The sequence below is a fragment of the Scyliorhinus torazame genome, chromosome 2 (assembly GCF_047496885.1).
Source record: "Scyliorhinus torazame isolate Kashiwa2021f chromosome 2, sScyTor2.1, whole genome shotgun sequence".
Taxonomy (NCBI): domain Eukaryota; kingdom Metazoa; phylum Chordata; class Chondrichthyes; order Carcharhiniformes; family Scyliorhinidae; genus Scyliorhinus; species Scyliorhinus torazame.
In genome coordinates this window covers 44,572,241-44,595,052 of record NC_092708.1, presented here as the reverse complement: position 1 = coordinate 44,595,052, position 22,812 = coordinate 44,572,241, and the positions used below count along the sequence as shown (strand labels likewise).

Here is a 22,812-nt window from a genome sequence, read left to right as displayed (position 1 = left end):
TCACAGCTCCAGGATCCCAGGTTCGATTCCCGACTTGGGTGACTGTGCGGAGTCTGCACGTTTTCCCTGTGTCTGCGTGGGTTTGCTCCGGGTGAAGATGTGCAGGTTAGGTGGATTCGCCATGCTAAATTGCTGTTAGCATCCAAAAAGGTTAAGTGGGGTTGCGGGGATAGGGTGGAGACGTGGGCTTAAGTAGGGTGCTCTTTCCAAGGGCCGGTGCAAACTCGATGGGCCGAATGGCCTCATTCTGCACTGTAAATTCTACGATTCAAAGGCCCTTAAATGGCCAGAATTTTCCACATTCTGCAAAAATCTGACACTGATTACATTCATTTACCTCAAACTTCCTTGCTGTATCCAGTTTGACAGGTAGAACCTTCACGTCTATTTTCCCAGGGTCCAGGTTTACGTGATGTTTGGCCACTTTTAGAATTGCGTTAGCAACTTCAACAAAAAAATTTAAAAAACACAATTAAATGAGAATGTGTCACTTGGGCATCTATAAGAATAATCAGGAGGTGAGGACTGAGCAGAGAGAGATCTGTGGCGGGAAATAGATTCACAGGTTGAGATCGTTCCGCTCAGGATTCCTGTCCCAGGCTGGAAGCAAATGTCATGGAATTACCCATCTACACCTGGTGGTTTCCTTGCCACGCAAACTCAAAATTGGACATTCATGGCCTGGAGTGAAAAATACCTAATATTCCAAACCAAAATGCATCAGGCATTCCTGTTTCATCAGCCTCCGAGTATGGAACCTGTAGCTCCCAGTAACACGAGACATACCAGAATCCTTAAAGGCACATGTAGGGCCCTTTAGGGAAGAAGAACTGATGGTGGAGTTTCCCTCCTGCAAATAAAGTGCCTTCTCCGGTAACTAATATGCTCTGATGAGATGAGCACTGGCGGGCAGTGAACAGGCGGGATGTCGCTGTAACTGTTGCAATCATTTCCCACAAATGGTTTTAGGCCTTATGCATATTCATAAATGACAAGAGCTTGAAAGTGACCAAGGAAAGGTAAATAAGATACAGAAAGCAAAGCCACGTAAATAATTACAAAAGGAATTATGGACACCAAAAATGCCGGGGTCAGTTCTAATACCAATTACATTCACAAAACACTTTCACCGCTGACCTAGGGACACATGAGGCCAGTGGAGGTTTTACTCATTTGGATACTATTTTAGAGTGCCCTTGACATTAAATGACTAAACTAGGCTGCCCGTCCACTGAAGAGGCTAAACAGAATAGTGGAGGATCAGAGGATTTGGCGAATGTAGCCCTCACTCCTATCCCCTGAATGAATGCTGCCATAGTCCCTCGGGTCTCTTTACAGGAGAGGAAGCGTTCCAAGTTTTTAAAACATCTGCTCCATTTCAGAGGGATCCAGGCAACACTCACACCATGGACCTCACAATGTGTGGTGGTCAGGGTAGCACAGTGGTTAGTACTGTTGCTTCACAGCGCCAGGGACCCGGGTTCGATTCCCGGCTTGGGTCACTGTCTGTGCGGAGTCTGCACATTCTCCCAGTGTGCGCGTGGGTTTCCTCCAGGCGCTCCGGTTTCCTCCCACAAGTCCCGAAAGACGTGCTTGTTCGGTGAATTGGACATTCTGAATTCTCCCTCAGTATACCCGAACAGGCGCAGGATTGTGGCGACTATGGGATTTTCACAGTAACTTCATTGAAGTGTTAATGTAAGCCTACTTGTGACAATAATAAAAATTCTTATTGTAGAGTCTCCAGTAACTATGCATTGGGTCACTCAGAAGGACCAGGGGCATCATATCTGACAACATAGGAAGTTGCTGCCTCAGATCTGCCACTGTCCTTGGAGGGTGGCTGTACTTGGGATATGGAAAGGTTGTGGCCCCAATAGGCCAAAATTACTTCCAATGCAAGGTTGAAACCTGGCAGGTCTGGGCCCAGCTCTAGTTCCTCGCCATTTCAGGGCACTTCCGACAAAGTTACGACAGTAGGGATGCCAGAGCAGCTTGAATTTTCACGTGAAAAAGAGCGTCAAATATGTATTTGGGGATCCCAACCAAGAATCATATTCTTCAGACAGGGTGTGTGATAGAATCTACCTTTTAGTATAAATCTACCTTTTTAGTATATAACAAGTGTAAAGGAATAAATGGCCCAAGATTTAAAATGGCTTCTTGAAATGGTTTGTTAAAATACCCACACATCAAACAGGCCAGTAACAATGCTGAATCCTACGGGAAACATCAAGATAAGAAAGCTGGACAGACCAAGGACACATTTTGCTAGTTCAATGTTTTGGAGCTATATTCCCAGAAACTGTTTTCATGACAACGGATAAGGCTAGACGTATTTCAATGACCTCATATTAAAATTTGATGGACAGACATCTTTTTTTTAAAAAAATATATTTTATTCAAGATTTTTGGCCAAACATACCAATACGTAGTGTTTCTTTTACACAACAATAAAGCAATATAAATAACAGTGGCTAGTTTTAAACAAATAAATAAATAATATATAAACAAAAACAAAACTAAATGGCAACTGCCTTGTCCAAAATAAATACTCTCCAAAAATACAATCCAACAATCCAATATACAATTACATATAACAAATACCTATACATATACAATAACATCCCTGAAAGTCCGTCCGATTCCTCCCCCACCCCCCCTTCCCCCTGGGTTGCTGCTGCTGTCTACTTCTTTTCCATTCCCTCTATCTTTCTGTGAGGTAATCGACGAACGGTTGCCACCGCCTGGTGAACCCCCGAGCCGAACCCCTTAACACAAACTTAATCCGTTCTAACTTTATAAACCCTGCCATGTCGTTTATCCAGGTCTCCACACCCGGGGGTTTGGCTTCCTTCCACATTAACAATATCCTGCGCCGGGCTACAAGGGACGCAAAGGCCAACACGTCAGCCTCTCTTGCCTCCTGCACTCCCGGCTCTTCTGCAACTCCAAATATAGCCAACCCCCAGCTTGGTTCGACCTGGACCCCCACCACCTTCGAAAGCACCTTTGCCACCCCACCCAGAACCCCTGTAGTACCGGGCATGACCAGAACATGTGGGTGTGATTCGCTGGGCCTCTCGAGCATCTCGCACACCTATCCTCTACCCCCAAAAATTTACTAAGCCGTGCTCCAGTCATATGCGCCCTGTGTAGCACCTTAAATTGTATCAGGCTTAACCTGGCACACGAGGACGACGAATTTACCCTACGTAGGGCATCAGCCCACAGCCCCTCCTCAATCTCCTCCCCCAGTTCTTCTTCCCATTTCCCTTTCAGCTCATCTACCATGATCTCCCCCTCGTCCCTCATCTCCCTGTATATGTCCGCTACCTTACCGTCCCCCACCCATGTCTCTGAGATCACTCTATCCTGCACCTCCTGTGTCGGGAGCTGCGGGAATTCCCTCACCTGTTGCCTCGCAAAAGCCCTCAATTGCATATACCGAAATGCATTCCCGAGGGGCAACCCATATTTCTCCGTCAGCGCTCCCAGGCTCGCAAACGTCCCATCTACAAATAGATCTCTTAGTTGTACTACCCCAGCTCTTTGCCATGCTCCAAATCCCCCATCCATTCTCCCCGGAACAAACCTATGATTGTTTCTTATCGGGGACCGCACCAAAGCTCCCGTCCTTCCCCTATGCCATATCCACTGCCCCCAAATTTTCAATGTAGCCACCACCGGGCTTGTGGTGTATTTCTTTGGTGAGAACGGCAACGGCGCCGTCACCATTGCTTGTAAGCTAGTCCCCCTGCAGGACGCCCTCTCCAATCTCTTCCACGCCGCTCCCTCCCCTTCTCCCATCCACTTACACACCATTGAAACAATTGCGGCCCAGTAGTACTCACTTAGGCTCGGTAGTGCCAGCCCCCCCCCTGTCCCTACTACGCTGCAAGAATCCCCGCCTCACTCTCGGGGTCTTCCCAGCCCATACAAAACTCATAATGCTCTTCTCAATTCTTTTGAAAAAAGCCTTCGTGATCACCACTGGGAGGCACTGGAACACAAAAAGGAATCTCGGGAGGACCACCATTTTAACCGCCTGCACCCTACCTGCCAATGACAGGGACACCATGTCCCATCTCTTGAAATCCTCCTCCATCTGTTCCACCAACCGTGTTAAATTAAGCCTATGTAATGTACCCCAATTCTTGGCTATCTGGATCCCCAGGTACCAGAAGTCCCTTGTTACCTTCCTCAACGGTAAATCCTCTATCTCTCTGCTCTGCTCCCCCGGATGCACCACAAATAACTCATTTTTCCCCATGTTCAGTTTATACCCTGAAAAATCCCCAAACTCCCCAAGTATCCGCATTATCTCTGGCATCCCCTCCGCGGGTCCGCCACATATAGCAACAAATCATCCACATACAGAGATACCCGGTGTTCTTCCCCCCCCCCCCCCCCCCCCCCCCAAGTACTCCCCTCCACTTCCTGGAACCCCTCAGTGCTATGGCCAGGGGTTCAATCGCCAGTGCAAACAATAACGGGGACAGAGGACATCCCTGCCTTGTCCCTCTATGGAGCCGAAAATAGTCAGACCCCCGTCCATTCGTGACCACGCTCGCCATCGGGGCCCTATACAGCAACTGTACCCACCTGATATACCCATCCCCAAAGCCAAATCTCCTCAACACCTCCCACAAATAATCCCACTCCACTCTATCAAATGCTTTCTCGGCATCCATCGCCACCACTATCTCCGCTTCCCCCTCTGGTGGGGGCATCATCATTACCCCTAGCAGCCTCCGTATATTTGTATTTAGCTGTCTCCCCTTCACAAACCCAGTTTGGTCCTCATGGACCACCCCCGGGACACAATCCTCTATCCTCATTGCCATTACCTTGGCCAGAATCTTAGCATCCACGTTCAGGAGGTAAATGGGCCTGTATGACCCGCATTGCAGCGGGTCTTTTTCCTTCTTTAGGAGGAGCGATATCGTTGCCTCTGACATAGTCGGGGGCAGCTGCCCCCTTTCCCTCGCCTCATTGAAGGTTCTCATCAGTAGCGGGGCCAGCAAGTCCATATATTTCTTATAGAATTCAACTGGGAATCCGTCTGGTCCCGGGGCCTTCCCCGCTTGCATGCTCCCAATCCCTTTCACTACTTCCTCCGTCTCAATCTGTGCTCCCAGCCCCACTCTCTCCTATTCCTCCAACTTAGGAAATTCCAGCTGATCCAGAAAGCACATCATTCTCTCCTTCCCATCCGGGGGCTGCGCTTCATATAATCTTTCATAAAATGCCTTGAACACTCCATTCACTCTCTCCGCTCCCCGCTCCATCTCTCCCTCCTCATCTCTCACCCCCCCTATCTCCCTCGCTGCTCCCCTTTTCCTCAGTTGGTGGGCCAGCAACCTGCTCGCCTTCTCCCCGTATTCGTACTGTCCACCCTGTGCCTTCCTCCATTGTGCCTCTGCATTACCCGTAGTCAACAAGTCAAATTCTACATGTAGCCTTTGCCTTTCCCTGTACAGTCCCTCCTCCGGTGCCTCCGCATATTGTCTGTCCACCCTCAGAAGTTCTTTCAACAACCGCTCCCTTTCCCTACCCTCCTGCTTTCCTTTATGTGCCCTAATAGATATCAGCTCCCCTCTAACCACTGCCTTCAGCGCCTCCCAGACCACTCCCACCTGTACCTCCCCATTATCATTAAGTTCCAAGTACCTTTCAATACACCCACTCACCCTTAAACACACCCCCTCATCTGCCAATAATCCCAAATCCATTCTCCATGGTGGACGCTGTTGTTTTTCTTCCCGTATTTCCAGGTCCACCCAGTGTGGAGCATGATCCGAAATGGCTATAGCCGTGTTTTCTGTCCCCGTCACCTTTGGGATCAGTGCCCTTCCCAAAACAAAAAAATCTATTCGTGAAAATACTTTGTGTACATTGGAGAAAAACGAAAACTCCTTACTCCTAGGTCTACTAAATCTCCAGGGATCTACTCCTCCCATCTGCTCCATAAAATCCTTAAGCACCCTAGTTGTAGCCGGCCTCCGTCCGGTCCTGGACTTCGATCTGTCCAGCCCTGGGTCCAGCACCGTATTAAAGTCTCCCCCCATTACCAACTTCCCCACTTCTAGGTCCGGGATTCGTCCTAACATACGCCTCATAAAATTAGCATCATCCCAGTTCGGGGCATATACGTTCACTAATACCACCGCCTCCCCTTGCAGTTTGCCACTCACCATCACGTATCTGCCCCCACTATCCGCCACTATCGTCTTTGCCTCAAACATTACCCGCTTCCCCACTAGTATGGCCACCCCCCTGTTTTTTGCGTCTATCCCCGAATGAAACACCTGCCCCACCCATCCTTTGCGTAGTCTGACCTGGTCTATCAGCTTCAGATGCGTCTCCTGAAGCATAACCACATCTGCCTTAAGTTTCTTTAGGTGTGCGAGTACCCTTGCCCTCTTAATCGGCCCGTTCAGCCCGCTCACATTCCACGTGATCAACCGGGTTGGGGGGCTCTTTACCCCCCCCCCCCCATTGACGGCTGGCCATTTCCTTTTTCAATCCAGCTCCTCGCCCGGTTCCCACGTAGCTGTATCTCCCCCAGGCGGCGCCCCCCAGTCCCGACCCCCCCCCCCTCCCATCCCAGCTCCCACTTCTCCCCAGCAGCAGCAACCCAGTTAACGCCCCCCCCGCTAGATCCCCAACTAGCATAATTGCACCCCCCATGTTGCTCCCAGAAGTCAGCAAACTCTGGCCGACCTCGGCTTCCCCCCGTGACCTCGGTTCACACTGTGCGAGGCCCCCTCCTTCCTGCTTCCCTGTTCCCGCCCTGGTTACCATAGCGCGGGAACAAAGCCCGCGCTTCCCCTTTTGGCCCCGCCCCCAATGGCCGGCGCCCTCAGCTCCTCATCTTCCCTCACCCCCTCCCCCACGACATGGGGAAGAGAGAAAAGTTACAGGGTCGCAGGTTTAACAACTTGGGAAGTCATCTCTTCCCCCTTTTCCCCCCTTCATCCCACATATTCACCCCCCCCACTTTGTCCCAAACGTTCTTTTTTTCTGGCCCGCTCACTCCAGCTTCTCCTCGACATTAAATGTCCACACCTCGTCTGCCGTTTCAAAGTAGTGGCTTTTCCCTAGATGTGTGACCCACAGTCTTACCGGTTGCAGCATTCCGAATTTGACCTTCCTTTTATGCAACACCACCTTGGCCCGATTAAAGCTTGCCCTCCTTCTCGCCACCTCCGCACTCCAATCTTGATATATGCGGATCACCGCGTTCTCCCACCTACTGCTCCGAGTTTTCTTTGCCCATCTGAGGACCATCTCTCTGTCCTTATATCGGAGAAATCTCACCACTATTGCTCGAGGAATTTCTCCAGCCCTCGATCTTCGCGCCATAACCCGATAGGCTCCCTCCTCCTCCAGCGGACCCGTCGGGGCCTCCGATCCCATTAACGAGTGCAGCATCGTGCTCACATATGCCCCGACGTCCGCCCCTTCGGGAAGACCAAGAATCCTTAGGTTCTTCCTCCTCGCATTATTCTCCAGCACCTCCAGCCTTTCCACACATCTTTTGTGTTGTGCCTCGTGGATCTCCGTTTTCACCACCAGGCCCTGTATGTCGTCCTCGTTCTCAGCAGCCTTTGCCTTCACGACCCGCAGCTCCTGTTCCGGGGTCTTTTTCTCCTCCTTTAGCCCCTCAATCGCTTGTAATATCGGGGCCAACAGCTCCTTCTTCATCTCCTTTTTGAGTTCATCTACGCAACGCCGCAGGAACTCTTGTTGGTCAGGGCCCCATATTAAACTGCCTCCTTCCGACGCCATCTTGCTTTGTGCCTGCCTTCCTGGCCGCTGGTCTAAAGGATCCACCGCAATCCGGCTACTTTCCTCTCTTTTTTCCATCCGTGTCCAGGGGGATACCCTTCTGGATTACTGCACAGTGTTATTTGCCGTTAAAATTGCCGTTGGGGCTCCTATCAAGAGCCCAAAAGTCCATTCCACCGGGAGCTGCCGAAACGTGCGACTTAGCTGGTCATCGCCGCACCCGGAAGTCCCCATGGACAGACATCTTAATCGAATTGAATTAACTATGTAATAACTTTAACCCAATCACAGTCAGAAAGGGGAAAGACATTAGTGACAGCAGTAATCTTAAAAAGTACTGCCGGTTTGAACAATTCATACCGGAATCATCTTTATTTCCTGTCTTTAAGCTATTTTTCTGCACTATCGCTTTGAAAAGCCATTTTGTTTATCTTCAACTCTTCTGTATCGTGTATTCAATAAGGAGAAAATATCAAGAGCTGTAATTTGTATGGAATTCAACTCAGTACTCTGTATTTGCTTGGACAAAACAAACTTTAAAAAACTCTGTATCTGCAAGAAAACTGACTTGATAAGAGACATCTGCAAAACTAACTGAATAAAAGATAATTTACTTCACGCATGAAGCCCAGTTCCAAGATTTGCCGAGTGATATATGAGTGCAGTGACCCATAAGATATAATACAGACCTATCAGCGTGGAAAGAATATTGTTGCATTCTCGAACGGGAATCTGTGCTTTTTAAAAAATACCTTGTTTTGTTTTAAATTTTCTTCAAAACAAAAAGGAAAAAGTTGAGCTAGAATAAAAGGGAAAATATCGTATTAGAACTGCACAAAGCTCAAATGTCTTAATAGCAGCAATAAAAAAAACACCAAAGAAACCTAGGAAGGTAAGTTTGTGTCTGGAGTTGCAGCAACCTCATTATAAAAGGATTTGCACTTCTCCAACCAAAATGGAGACCATGTCCTTTCAGAATGAGCGGGACTGCCGGGTTAGCAAAGAGTGATAGTGCAACTGAGGAATTCCAGAGTCTTCTGCTTCTATATTAAGGGGAGCATTACCTTGCTCATCTTCGAAAGTGACCAAGGCCTGTCCGTTCTGAAGAGCCACTGAAAGTTTGGGCAAGATTTGATAGCAGCATTCGATCTTTAGGAACTCTTCTCCCTCCTGATCGGTGGGCACACTTCTTTCGAGTTTGGTAAACTTAATATTCTTCTCGGGCATTATTGCCTTAATCTGTGCACAACAAAGACTAGGTTGAAAAGCGAAAATTCGAACTGGTTAGAAGAAAAGCCTAACGTTTTCTAAGCTCAAATTGTTTTGCGTATATATTAAAACCAGGAAGAGAGGTATGGGGGTAAATACTGAACCTTCATTTGTGCCAATTTTACAGATGCAAAATGGCCTCCAATGCAACGTGTCACAATTGGGACCAAGATCTTACACCGCAAAAACACCGGACTCTAAATTGGTTCCCGTGATCTTGTTGGAGGCTGCCCAAAATGGAGATTAACCCTCATGCATGTGGCATTGAGGGCCCTAACACATGTTTTCAGGCTCCTGCAGAGAAACCAAGATGCCTCGAGTGGAGCAGGCGTGAAGCCTGTCCACACAGGTTTCCCAGATGTGCAAGTGACAACGAAAAAAAAAAGATTTGTGACACTGTTTTATTTACATGAAGCCAGTATGAGCAGGAGTCACAATTACCAATCATGTACACTTAAGTGAGGTAATAGATGCGAGCAGAAGACTGCAAGAATAAAGATGTTTTTAAAAAATCATTTACGGGATGCAGGCGTCGCTGAAGGTGGTGGTGAGTTGCCTTCTTAAACTGCTGCAGTCATTCAGGTGTAGGTACACCCACTGTGCTGTTAGGGAGAGAGTTCCAGGATATTGCCCCAGCAACAGTGAAGGAACGGCGATATATTTCCACGTCAGGGTGGTGATTGACTTGGAGGGTAACTTCCAGGTGGTGGGGTTCCCAGGTATCTGCTACTTTTGTCCTTCTAGATGGTAGTGGTCGTGGGTTTGGGAGATGCTGTCAGAGGAACCTTGGTGAGTTACTGTGACACACAAAGTTCTCACATAATAAAACCTCCTTTTCAAAACAGGCCAGAGGAGAATTCAAACAGGGATAAGTAGGCAGCTTCATTGAAATGAAAAGTAAAGAAATTATGCTAAACTTGTACTGAACCTCGGTCACATCACACCTGGAGTACTGCGTGCAATTCAGACCCCCATATTCTAAACATGATACAAGGGTGATACCAGAAATGTAGGAGTATAGCTATCAGCAGAGGCTGAACGGGCAGGGTCCCTTTTCTCTTAAAAAGGATGGCTACGGTCGTGATCTAATCGTTTTTTTTTAATTGATAGAATAGATGGAGTGAATTTTTCCAGTTGTAAAGTAACGCAAAAATGGAGGCCATGAATTTCAGATGGTCATTGAGAAACTAAATAAGGAACTCAGGAAAAAAATGCTTTACTCAGAGATTAGCGATATGTAGAACTCACTCCCACAGGGAGTGATTGAAGTGAATAGTATAGATAAGGGGAGTCTACATGAGGATATGAGCTGGAAAGGAAATGCAGATTATGTTGATGGGGTTAGATGAGGCAAGACAGGAGATGGCTAAAGTGGAGCCTAACTGGAGTGATTAGGCCTGTATATCTTACATAATCCTAACAGTTAAGGGAACCATAATTCACACCACAGGCAGTGGACATCAATAACTACAAGGTGTATTTGGCTGTACTTAAAAAAACAGGATTTATTAAAGAGTAAGGGTGTGATTTGCCTTTGGACACAATAGTTACCTTGAATTTAGTCTGCAGTACGTTTATATCACCTTGTTGACGTTGGAGCTCATGTTTATATTGAAGCAATTGTTCTTTCAGCTTTGCAGCTTCAGTCTGTTTATCAAAGAGCTTCTCCTGTTAAGAAAGGAACATGCCTTCAATAATTGTATATGAATCACAAGCAAGTCAAACGACTCAACAAAACAGCAATAGAACAAAGAACAAAGAAAAGTACAGCACAGGAACAGGCTCTTCGGCCCTCCAAGCCTGCGCCGATCATGCTGCCCGTCTAAACTAAACTCTTTTACATTTCCAGGGTCCGTATCCCTCTATTCCCATCCTATTCATGTATTTGTCAAGATGCCCCTTAAAAGTCAATATCGTCCCTGCTTCCACCACCTCCTCCGGCAGCGAGTTCCAGGCACCCACTACCCTCTATGTAAAAAAACTTGCCTCGTACTCTAAACCTTGCCCCTCGCACCTTAAACCTATACCCCCTAGTAATTGACCCCTCTACCCTGGGAAAAAGTCTCTGACTATCCACTCTGTCTATGCCCCCTGTAATTTTGTAGTCCTCTATCAGGTCGCCCCTCAACCTCCTTCGTTCCAGTGAGAACAAACCAAGTTTATTCAACCTCTCCTCATAGCTAATGCCCTTCATACCAGGCAACATCCTGGTGAATCTCTTCTGCACCCTCTCTAAAGCCTCCACATCCTTCTGGTAGTGTGGCGACCAGAATTGAACACTATACTCCAAGTGTAGCCTAATCTATACAGCTGCAACATGACTTGCCAATTTTTATACTCAATGCCCCGGCCAATGAAGGCAAACATGCCGTATGCCTTCTTGACTACCTTCTCCACCTGTGTTTCCCCTTTCAGTGACCTGTGGACCTGTACACCTAGATCTCTCTGACTGTCAATACTCTTGAGGGTTCTACCATTCACTGTATATTCCCTACCTGTATTAGACCTTCCAAAATGCATTATGAATTAAACTCCATCTGCCATCTCGCCGACCAAGTCTTCAAACGATCTAAATCCTGCTGTATCCTCTGACAGTCCTCATCGGTATCTGCAATTCCACCAACCTTTGTGTCGTCCGCAAACTTACTAATCAGACCAGTTACATTTTCCTCCAAATCATTTATATATACTACGAACAGCAAAAGTCCCAGCACTGATACCTGCGGAACACCACTAGTCACAGCCCTCCAATCAGAAAAGCACCCTTCCATTGCTACTTTCTGCCATCTATGACCTAGCCAGTTCTGTATCCATCTTGCCAGCTCACCTCTGATCCCATGTGATTTCACCTTTTGTACCATCGGAGAGAATTTTCCCATCTTTCCTGCAGCGGGTTTTGTGGCAACCTGGCAGGGGCGGATAATCCAGTGGCGGTTGGAAATGTGGCGGCGTAAAAGTAATTTTGGGATTCAGTCGATGATGGGTTAACGGTGGGTTGGTCAGCCTAGTGGCGTGGGCGCCATTTGCACTTAGAATGCTCATTAAAATGGCTGCTCGCCGGAATCGCATGAGTCCTTCCAATCTTACATCATGCCAGCAGCAAATTAGATCAGCCTGAAGCCCATTTAAAAAGAAGTGACTTCCAAGGCGAGTGTCACATACATAGCCACTCTTATTGCCATTGAAGGCCACAATGCTGGGGTTGGTCTGCTCCTGCCCTTTGCCAATATTGTCCAGGAGGCCACTGTGCTGCGGTTCTCATGCAGGCCTCCACTTTCAGACACGGAGCAGTACTGTGGCTAGGGTTGATGAATGCACCGGTCCTCTGCTCCCAGTGGCTGACAGCATTCCACTGCTCCATGATACTCAGGCAGAAGTCCACTTTCAGAAGTGAACATTTCGACCGTAGTGCACAAAATCGTACCACCTTCAGTTGACAAAAGCATTCACTTAACCATGAAATGCACTCATAGAAGTGAAATTTACTTAGTGGTAGCACATCCGTGATCCAAAGGTAACTTTGATGCGACCCCCGACCGCCCATTCCAAGCCCCAACTCACTATAAGGGGGTCCCCAGGTGCACCCGCACACCTCCCCCTAACACCCGCGCAGGGCACCCCCGGTCTGTCACCGCATGGAAAATGGCAGTCTGGTACCTTGGCAGTGCCAACCTGGTACCCTGCCAGCTGATACCTCCAGCCGTTCTGTCTGGTCTCCGTTTGTGGAAACCAGTGCAGAATACCACTTACCCGAGGTCTCTGAGGTGAAGGGGATAGATCCCACACCTCAGGTGCCTTAGGAAACTGCATATTAGAGTGAAACTAGCTGTCTCGCTCTAATATGCAGATTTGTTGAATAGTGATCCCGCCAATCGCAATGTCTCGCAAGACTGTGTTAGATCGTGCAATGCGTGGCACGCCGGGTAGATCCTGGGAGTGGAGTCTCCTGGCTTTTATTGCCCATGTTACGCCATAGCACACTGCTTTTCAGGTGCAGCCTGGTTGTTCGATTGTGCCCATAGTGTCAAGTCAGGATAATGTGTGGCTTGGAATGAAACTTGCAGGTGGTGGGCGTTCCCATACATCTGCTGCCTTTGTCCTTTGCCCGGCACACATAGGTCATAACTCGGTTGGAGAGCCACTAAATCAACTCTGACTGAGAGATCTACACGGTCAGCTTCTGCTAGCCCAATATAAACTGCACATGCTTGTTCCCACCTTACTTGCAAGGTTGTCAGAGCTTTGACGCAGATGATACGAATCAAAGTTTAGAAATTGCAAAATGCATGAGACAATACTACTGGAGATTAACCAAATAATGGTGCATAGCCTACCAGCACAGATTATTGATGAGCTTCACATAGCCAAGACCACCCCACCGATTGGGGCACTGTAGAAATATCTGGAGTGAACATGGGCACAATACTAGCTCCCAGTGTTATTTCTCCTTGTTCTATTAGTGAGCCCGAATGAGTGGTCACTCATTCACAGATCCCTGGATACTGCGGAGTTTGCTATTGACTTAACAGTCTGACACAGGGTGACTTGATCCCCATCTTTCATTGCTACCTGTTCACCTCAGAGCTACCTTGCTTCCAAAAGAGAAAGCACCAATCTCTCCTCCTTTCTTCACTGCTGCTACCAGCACATCTTTCCTGCACTCCCCCGCTAACAGGGAAGGCTGTCCCTTTCCCATTCCACCACATCCAAAAGATTTGCCTGTTCTTTGCAGCAATCTTAGTGACCACCAAGCAAGTAGGAGGAAGGAGAACTTGAGAAATCAATGGAAAGCCTGCTGGATAAAGTTTGATAATGATCATATTTACCTCTCCTGTGGCCCAACTGCTCAGCCAAGGCACTGAGCCAATCCAAAGGTTCAAAGAAAAGCTATTGGCAAATCTTTAGGGTTCATTTGATCCACCTTGTTTTTTTTATTTTAATCGTTCATGGGATATGAACATCATTGGCGAGGTCAGCATTAATTACTCATCCCTAATTGCCCTTGTTAGTTTAAAAAACCCAGCCCTAATTGCCCTTGTTTTTAAAAAAATCTTTATTATTGTTACAAGTAGGCTTACATTAACGCTGCAATGAATTTACTGTGAAAATCCCCTCATCGCCACATTTCGGCCAATGTTCGGGTACACAGAGGGAGAATGCAGAATGTCCAAATTACCTAAGAGCACGTCTTTGGGGACTTGTGGGAGGAAACCGGTGCACCCGGAGGAAACCCTCGCAGACACGGGGAGAAGATGCAGACTCCGCATAGACAGTGACCCAAGTCGGGCATCGAACCTGGGACCCTGGCGTTGTGAAGCAACAGTGCTAACCACTGTGCTACCGTGCCACCCATAGCTGTACAGTGAGGCTGGCTGGGCAAGGGTTATTTTCCTTGCAGCAGAGAAGGCTGAGGGAGGGCCTGATCCAGGTGTACAAGATTATGGATAGGGGAGATAGGAATGAAGTAGAGGGGTCAATAACCAGGCAGCATAGATTTAAGATCAGGAGAAGGAGATTTAGAGGAGGTTTGAGGAAAATCTTTTTCGCCCAGAGTGGTGGGAATCTGGAACTCCCTGCAGAAACCCTCAACAGTTTTAAGAAGCATTTTGTTGAGCATCTGAAATGCCATATCACACAAGGCTACGGACCAAGTGCTGAGAAAATGGGATAAGGATAGGTGCAGACAAAATGGGCCGAAGGGCCTCTTTTGTGCTGTAAAACCCGGACTCTACGAAAAGATAGGCAAACCGCCTCAGTCCATATGGTGTAGGTACACCCACCAGTGCTGTTAGGGAGCGAGTTCCAGGATTTTGACCTAATTACAGCAGCGGGTGATAAACGGCAGCTGTAGCTTCCCTCGTGGTGATACTGCAGGATCCCACCCTGCAGAACCAATGACTCACAACCCAGGAAAATGACCTCGAGGATAGAAGGTTCAAGTCCCACCCTGGTCTACCTCCGGTGGCAAATCCACCCCAGAAGACTTTTCCCACCTTGGTATGTGAGTACACTCTTTTAATACAGGCACCAGTTTAAACACACACACGGGTGTAGTATGAGTGGATATAATAGTCATCTGTGAAATTCAGCCACCAGGCTTTCTCGTCTCAACGTCATTCTGAAAAAACAAAGTTCCAGGAAAACAAAATTATTTTTACCTTGAAGGATTCCTCTGCCTTTTCAAACTCTTTCTGGAGATTCTCCTGTTCTGCATTTAACTTGGAAACTAGATTGAGAGCTTGTTTCTTCCTCTCATCTGCATCCAGCTTTTCACAGATTAAATCTGATTTTTCTTTGTCTAACTTGTCGATTTTATCCTGCTCAAAAACACACGGCATGGTTTTAACTCCTGAAGAACACACTCCAGCTCTGACATTTTCAACAGTATATCTTGAAACTATTTTTGTTTAAGAACCTCTACGGCTAATTATCCACTAAATGATGGATATTAATTTTAACAGGAGAATATTTCCTCTCATGGAGCCCAGATTAAATTAGTTCATGTTTATTTTCATTTAGGACTAGTGTACAGGAGACTAATAACCAAACTCTACAGGCGAAGAGGCACCTGTGCAATGGAAAGCAACTTTTAATGCTCTGAGGGCAAAGTGGCAATACTTTTTCACCTGCACAATTTCTTCCAATAACTTCTATGATTTAATCCCAGAAATATTGGACAATTGGACAAGTTCACTATGTGAAATAAACCACCCTCTGATCATCAATTCTTCCCACATCCTGCTGTGGCTCCTATAAGTCAACAATAAAGGTGGGTAGAATCATAGAATCCCTAGTGCAGAAAGAGGCCATTTGGCCCATCAGGTCTGCACTGACTCTCCGAAAGAGCACCCTAGCCTAGGCCCAATCCCCCTTCATATCCCTGTAACCCCACCGAGGGACAATCTATCCAATCCACCTAATGTGCTCATCTTTGGACTGTGGGAGGAAATCGGAGCACCTGGAGAAAATTCCCACAGTCACGGGGAGAACATGCAAACTCCACACAGATGGTTACTCAAGGTCGGAATTGAACCCCGGTCACTGGCACTGTGAGGCAGCAGTGCTAACCACTGTGTCACCGTGCCGCCCGAGTAAGGTCTCCTGTGCAATTCATTTTGTTTATTCCTCCCTCGGCCCCCTCCAAATCTAGTTACCGTCACTCATTATCCTACAGTTAGAATTACTTTGAGCCTTGCCTCCAGCTTTATCCATGCTGTGGTCACGTGAAAGAGGGTGCTTGAGTGGAACCCAAGTTCAGGCGAAGCTGAGGAAATACTTTACTTGCCGAGCATAAAAGTTCAGCTATTCATTTGAAAACATCTGCAGGGGCAGAATTTTACGCTCCTCCAAAGGCAGGTTCTGAGTCAAAGGGTCGTGGGGGGGTTAGAGTAAAATTAAATGAGCGTGATTCCCCCGGGTTCCAGCCTGCCCAACCCAGGCAAAATGTGATGCTTAGGCGGGTAGGGTCTCGGCGGGAAAACCGCCCTTTCACCACTTAAGAGGCCTTTTCCCATGAAGTCTCAATCGTTAGGGAGCAGGTGCAAGTAGGATGGGAAATAAACTTTGCTCCATCTCGAGTGGAATGGAGAAATGCCCCAATCTGAGGGCTCCTTCAGATTTGGGGCACCCTTCCCTCCAGGACCTAGGAGCTCTGGCTCTCCACCCCACCTCCTCTCCCCCAACCCCCCCCCCCCCCCCCCCAAGGGCCTACTCCCCATGCCACGATCGCCCATTCCTCCTGGCCCCCCAGGGCAGCACTAACCACCCTCTTCTGTGACTTAATTTAAGAACGGCCCAGGATTTTTAATAAGAATCTGGATTTAGTTGCAGGCAGAGCATTGCAGTACCTCTTCTGGCCATTGCAGCATTGTACCTGGATGTGTTGGAGAGCTGTCAGCCAATCAGATTGGCAGATTTAGCACAGAGCTAAATAGCTGGCTTTTAAAGCAGACCAAGGCAGGCCAGCAGTGAGGGTTCAATTCCCGTACCAGCCTACCCGAACAGGCACCGGAATGTGGCGACTAGGGGCTTTTCACAGTAACTTCATTTGAAGCCTACTTGTGACAATAAGCGATTTTCATTTCAGGTCAAACTGGAGGCCTGTGACCAGCGGTGTGCCTCAGGGATCAGTGCTGGGTCCACTATTATTTGTTATTTATATTAACGATTTAGATGAGAATTTAGGATGCATAGTTAGTCAATTTTCAGATGACACCAAGATTGATGGCATAGTGGACAGTGAAGAAGGTTATCTAGGATTGCAACGGGATCTTGATCAATTGGGCCAGTAGGCTGATGAATAGCAGATGGAGTTTAATTTAGTTAAATGTGAGGTGATGCATTTTGGTAGATCAAATTGGGGCAGGACCTACTCAGTTAATGGTAGGGTGTTGCGGAGAGTTATAGAACAAAGAGATCTAGGAGTCCAGGTTCATAGCTCCTTGACGGTGGAGTTACAGGTGGACGGTGTGGTGAAGAAGGCATTCGGCGTGCTTGGTCTCATTGGTCAGAACATTGAATACAGGAATTGGGACGTCTTATTGAAGTTATACAAGACATTAGAAAGGCCACACTTGGAATACTGTGTACAGTTCTGGTCACCCTATTATAGAAAGGATATTATTAATCTAGAAAGAGAGCAGAAAAAATTTGCTAGAATGCTACCGGGACTTGAAGTTTGAGTTATGAGAGGCTGGATAGACTGGGACTTTTTCCCAGGTGTGTAGAAGGCTTAGGAGTCATCCTGTAGAGGTTTATAAAATAATGAGGGGCATAGATTAGACAACATCTTTTCCCAAAGGTCGGGGAGTCTAAAACTAGAGGGCATAGGTGAGAAATACAAAAGGGTCCAGAGGGGCAATTTTTTCCACACAGAGGGTTGTGAGTGTCTGGAACGAGCTGCAAGAGATAGCAGTAGAGGCGGGTACAATTTCCGGTTTCCTCCCACAATCCAAAGATGTGCAGGTTAGGTGGATCGGCCATGAAACATTGCCCCTAGGTGGGGTTACGGGAATAGGGTGGGGGATTGGATCTCAGCAGGGTGCTCTTTCAGAGGGTTGGTGACGCGATGGGCCTCCTTCTGCACTGTAGGGATTATTTTAGTTTAGTTCGTATTACCTTCACATACGGATGATATATATGTTTTTAAATGCAGGGTGTTATAATTCAGAATGACTGTCTGAAAGGTTTGGAGAAGCAGATAGTTTTCTGTATGAAACTGGGCATAACACTTGAGAAGGAATAATTTTCAGGGCTATGTGAAAAAAACAGGATTACCATGCTGAGATGAATAGTCTCCTTCTGCCTGTATGATTCTATATTGTGAAATATTGTTAACTAATGTATTATATTCATATACTGCATTTCTTGGTCATCCATTATTTATTCATTAAAGAGGGTAATCACACCTTTGTTAAAATATCAGAAAGTATTTCACAAAAACACATTTGTGTTTTTGTTACCAATATCACAGAGTTTAATTGCACCTTATAGAGATAGCTGAAGGGGTCTAAATTGGATTTATTATTTTATTTACTTGTGTTTGACAGTGCTATTTATAATTGTATGAAGTTGTGGAGGGAAATTCAAAAGAGAAATTCACATTTTAACTTTTAAATATGCCTTGAGTAAAATTGAGTTGTATTTATGCAATATCATTCTTTAATATTAGTTTACAGGATGTGGGCATCATTCATTGCCCATCCCTAGTTGCCCTTGAGAAGGTGGTGGTGAGCTGCCTTCTTGAACCGCTGCAGTTCCTGAACTATAGGTACACCCACAGTGCTGTTAGGGAGGGAGTTGCAGGATTAGTGATGACAAGATCACAATAAATAGGTAAAATCAGTCAGTTATTTTGATCGTCATTCAAGAGAGCCCTGAACCTATGCATTTGACTTCAAAGCCTAATTTCCCTTTCCAGCTATGAGTGTTCCGCCAGTGGTTCACGTAAGTTTATTCTTGTGATTGCAGGAAGCTCAATCTGGAATTACAGCAAGATAAAAGTCAGACGATACTGTCAGATAATGTTGTACCTGCCACAACGCTAGCTCATCTTTTGCCAGCTGAAGTTTTTCTGAAAGATTCATATTGTCCTGATGATTGTCTTGAATCACTTCAAAATCCTGGAAAACCAGACAGATAAAGACTAGTGAGATAAAAGCAAAATACTGCTGGAAATCTGAAATGAAGACAGAAAACACTAGATATACCCCACAGGTCTGGCAGCGTCTGTGGAGAGAAACAGAGTTAACGTTTTGGATCTAAATGATTCTTCTACAGATTTGAGAAAACAGTCTGACAAAGAATTGTATTCAGAAATTAAGATATCTTTTTTTCTTTTGGGTATTCATCAGTCAATAGATTTTGTTTATGTTTTAAACATGAATAGAATCAGTTATAGTTGAAAATAGGTAAAAATATTTCCTGAAACAATGCTAAAAATGACTGAACAGTTAGAGGCAATTGTTCAAGCTTTTGAATAATTTTCCCTGACAGTTGAAAGTTGCGTTATTTGTAATGTGTTCAGGAAGTCTCATTCATTCAGCAATAATTGATCCTTATATACCATAACTAGGTCTGTCTGGCCACTTATACGGTAGCACAGTTGCTCCACAGCTCCAGGATCCCAGGTTCGATTCCTGGCTTGGGTCACTGTCTGTGCGGAGTCTGCACGTTCTCCCCATGTGTGCGTGGGTTTCCTCCGGGTGCTCCGGTTTCCTCCCACGGTCCGAAGATGTGCAGGTTAGGTGGATTGGCCATGATAAATTGCCCCTAGTGTCCAAAAAGACTAGGCGCGTTTACTGGGTAAGGGGATAGGGTGGAGGCATGGGCTTAAGTAGGGTGCTCTTTCCAAGGACCGGTGCAGACATGGGCTGAATGGCCTCCTTCTGCACTGTAAATTCTATGATTCTATAAATATGTAACAATTCCATGATACATGCAATGTAATGTCACGTTAGTATTTTGACCAGTAAGATTGAATACCGAGGGCATGAGCTGGATTTTCATATGTCATCTTTCTCCCCTTCTTTCTCGTCTGAAGCTACTTACTGGGTTAAATTGCACAGATACCAGTAAACCAACCAATGCCCAGAAATGGCCATTCTTCGTGCTTGAAGTAACATTGCGTCAATATTCCAATCACCGCGAAGAACTCCCTGTCAGAGGTACTGTAGTACCCTCAATAATGATACGGAGTGTAGAATGGTAAATAAAGGCTTTAATAAGCAGAGAACTAGTCAGTAACTGAGAGTGTGCTTACTGAGTGCCACCTACAGGGCGTCACCTTATATACCCTGGTCACCCTGGTAGGCGGAGCCAGAGGCGGAGTCCCCAAGGGTTCCAAACCCAGTCTTAAAGGGGCATCACCTACATGGTGTTAAGGGTACAGTAACTATTCATCATAGATATGCACAAAAATATTTTCCTGCAAGACTTTACTAAAGGAATGGACATTGATTTCTGTAGCTCCGAGACACCAAGGTCAAAAGTCGCACATCAACTGCTGTTCTATCTGCAAACAACTAACTCAGTACTGATCCAAATTGGGACCCAAGACCTTCTGGTCTATATGGCACAGTACTACGATCACCTGGGGAGAAATTCTCCCGGTATCGGCGCATTGTCCGCCGACTGGCGCCCAAAATGGCGCAAATCAGTCGAGCATCGCGCCGCCCCAAAGGTGCGGAATGCTCCGCATCTTGGGGGGCCGAGCCCCAACCTTAAGGGGCGAGGCCCGCGCCGGACGAATTTCCGTCCCGCCAGCTGGCGGAAAAGGCCTTTGGTGCCCCGCCAGCTGGCGCGGAAATGATATCTCTGGACAGCGCATGCGCGGGAGCGTTAGTGGCCGCTGACGGCATTCCCGCGCATGCGCAGTGGAGGGAGTCTCTTCCACCTCCGCCATGGTGGAGACCGTGGCGAAGGCGGAAGGGAAAGAGTGCCCCCACGGCACAGGCCCGCCCGTGGATCGGTGGGCCCCGATCGCAGCCAGGCCACTATGGGGGCACCCCTCGGGGCCAGATCGCCCCAGGACCCCCGAACCCGCCCGCACCGCCTTGTCCCGCCGGTAAGGTAGGTGGTGTTTAGCAGCGGGACTTCGGCCCATCCGGGCCGGAGAATCGCGGGGGGGAGGGGGGGGGGCGCCAACCGGCGCGGCGCGATTCCCGCCCCCGCCGAATATCCAGTGCCGGAGAATTCGGCAACCGGCGGGGCGGGATTCACGCCAGCCCCCGGCGATTCTCCGACCCTGCGGGGGGTCGGAGAATCTCGCCCCTGATCTCTTTATTCCCTAGATCAGCCGGGGAAATCACCTAGCACTGATGACAGTCTGGATTTATAGGTCAAAGAAAGTTACACAATTTTAAAATATTTTAGACAGCAATACAGCCACTGACCATTCATATTTTCAGAAATAAGGACAGTGTTTTGTTAGAAAGTTGTGCTTAAAAGTAAATGGATAATTCTCCTCCTGATCTCATTTGCAATTTGTGTTCAATCAAAATCTCGGAGTCAAGAGATTGGAAACTCAAGCCTGAATACAGCATATAATCTAGGCTGATACTTCAGTGTAGCTCTGAAGAATTGCTGTATTTCTGAAGGTTCTAACCTTTAGGCTAGATTATAAATCAAGGTTTTGTCGATGTGCTCAATGGGCAGTGAAAATCCCAGATTGCTGTGTGAAGCAGAACAATGAATTTTTCAATGTCCTGGCCAGCACCATTTCTTTAATCAACACCTCCAAAACAAACTAGTTGGGACATTCATTGCTGTCTGCGAGAGTTAGCTGTGCACAAAATGGCCGCCAGGTTCACCTGCATAACAACAGAGTAACTGACTGCATGAAACACGTTGGACATTTCAGAAATGCAAGCTGCTTCTTTTATACTCAAAACCAAGTGAACCTGTGCCTCTCTACCTCACCGCCATCCCCTCCCCATGACAGTGTCTCTCTCCTCTGGTGCCAGTGCTTCTCCGCCTCTCTGATATGAGGTTACAGGAAAATAAAACAAATGTTGTTTGGCAATAAATAAGGTAACATGGTTATTTACAAACACAACATTGTGCCATTGCAATCTTTCCCCATGTTCTAATTTCCTTGCTTTACGCTGAAATGGTTGTCTATATATGCAAAATAGATGGGCTTTTGTGTTTATGAAGATGGATTTAGATTTAACACAACATATTTTTGGTTAAATACTTACAGATTGTGAGTTATCATCACATGCAGATAGAGGCTTGGTTTCGTTTTGCCCATCCATATATCTGTTCGTCAAAGAAAAGCAAAATTAATTTGCATAAATACTAAATTTAATCCAGAGCAAATGCAATATGACATCACAAATATCCTCCCGAGGTGAAATCTGTTAATGGAATTAGTTAGACAATGGGCTTACAGCTCTGAGGTTTTGGGGTTCAAATCTAGGACCCAGGAGGAAATGTCTACTTGCCCTTTGTAAGTAGTTTGAGCAGCCTACAAACTGATCATGACTTTTGACCTTGAGTGGGAAACACAGGTCAAAGTGAGTTAAGGCAGGGCTGGGATCAATTGTCAGACCCCCCCTGAAGTTACCAGGGCTCACACAAGGTAATGGCTACCTTGTAATGGCTATGGGCAGCACGGTAGCACAAGTGGGTAGCACTGTGGCTTCACAGCGCCAGGGTCCCAGGTTTGATTCCGTGCTGGGTCACTGTCTGTGTAGAGTCTGCACGTTCTCCCTGTGTGTGCGTGGGTTTCCTCCGGGTGCTCCGGTT

The 22,812-nt window shown here is 46.9% G+C and overlaps 1 protein-coding gene across 2 annotated transcripts in view; it reads right to left on the bottom strand.

The window, feature by feature from the left end:
• Nucleotides 1–22,812, bottom strand: part of LOC140387846 (N-myc-interactor-like) — a 35,171-nt gene that overhangs the window by 11,392 nt on the left and 967 nt on the right. For both annotated transcript variants that reach the window (XM_072471060.1, XM_072471048.1), the window contains exons 2-7: nt 22,263–22,323; nt 19,095–19,184; nt 15,222–15,380; nt 10,615–10,731; nt 8,859–9,033; nt 338–444 (exon numbers count right to left, since the gene is read on the bottom strand). In XM_072471060.1, the coding sequence (XP_072327161.1) occupies nt 338–444; nt 8,859–9,033; nt 10,615–10,731; nt 15,222–15,380; nt 19,095–19,184; nt 22,263–22,319 (705 nt within the window). In that variant the 5' untranslated portion in view covers nt 22,320–22,323. The remainder of the gene's footprint in view (nt 1–337; nt 445–8,858; nt 9,034–10,614; nt 10,732–15,221; nt 15,381–19,094; nt 19,185–22,262; nt 22,324–22,812) is intronic.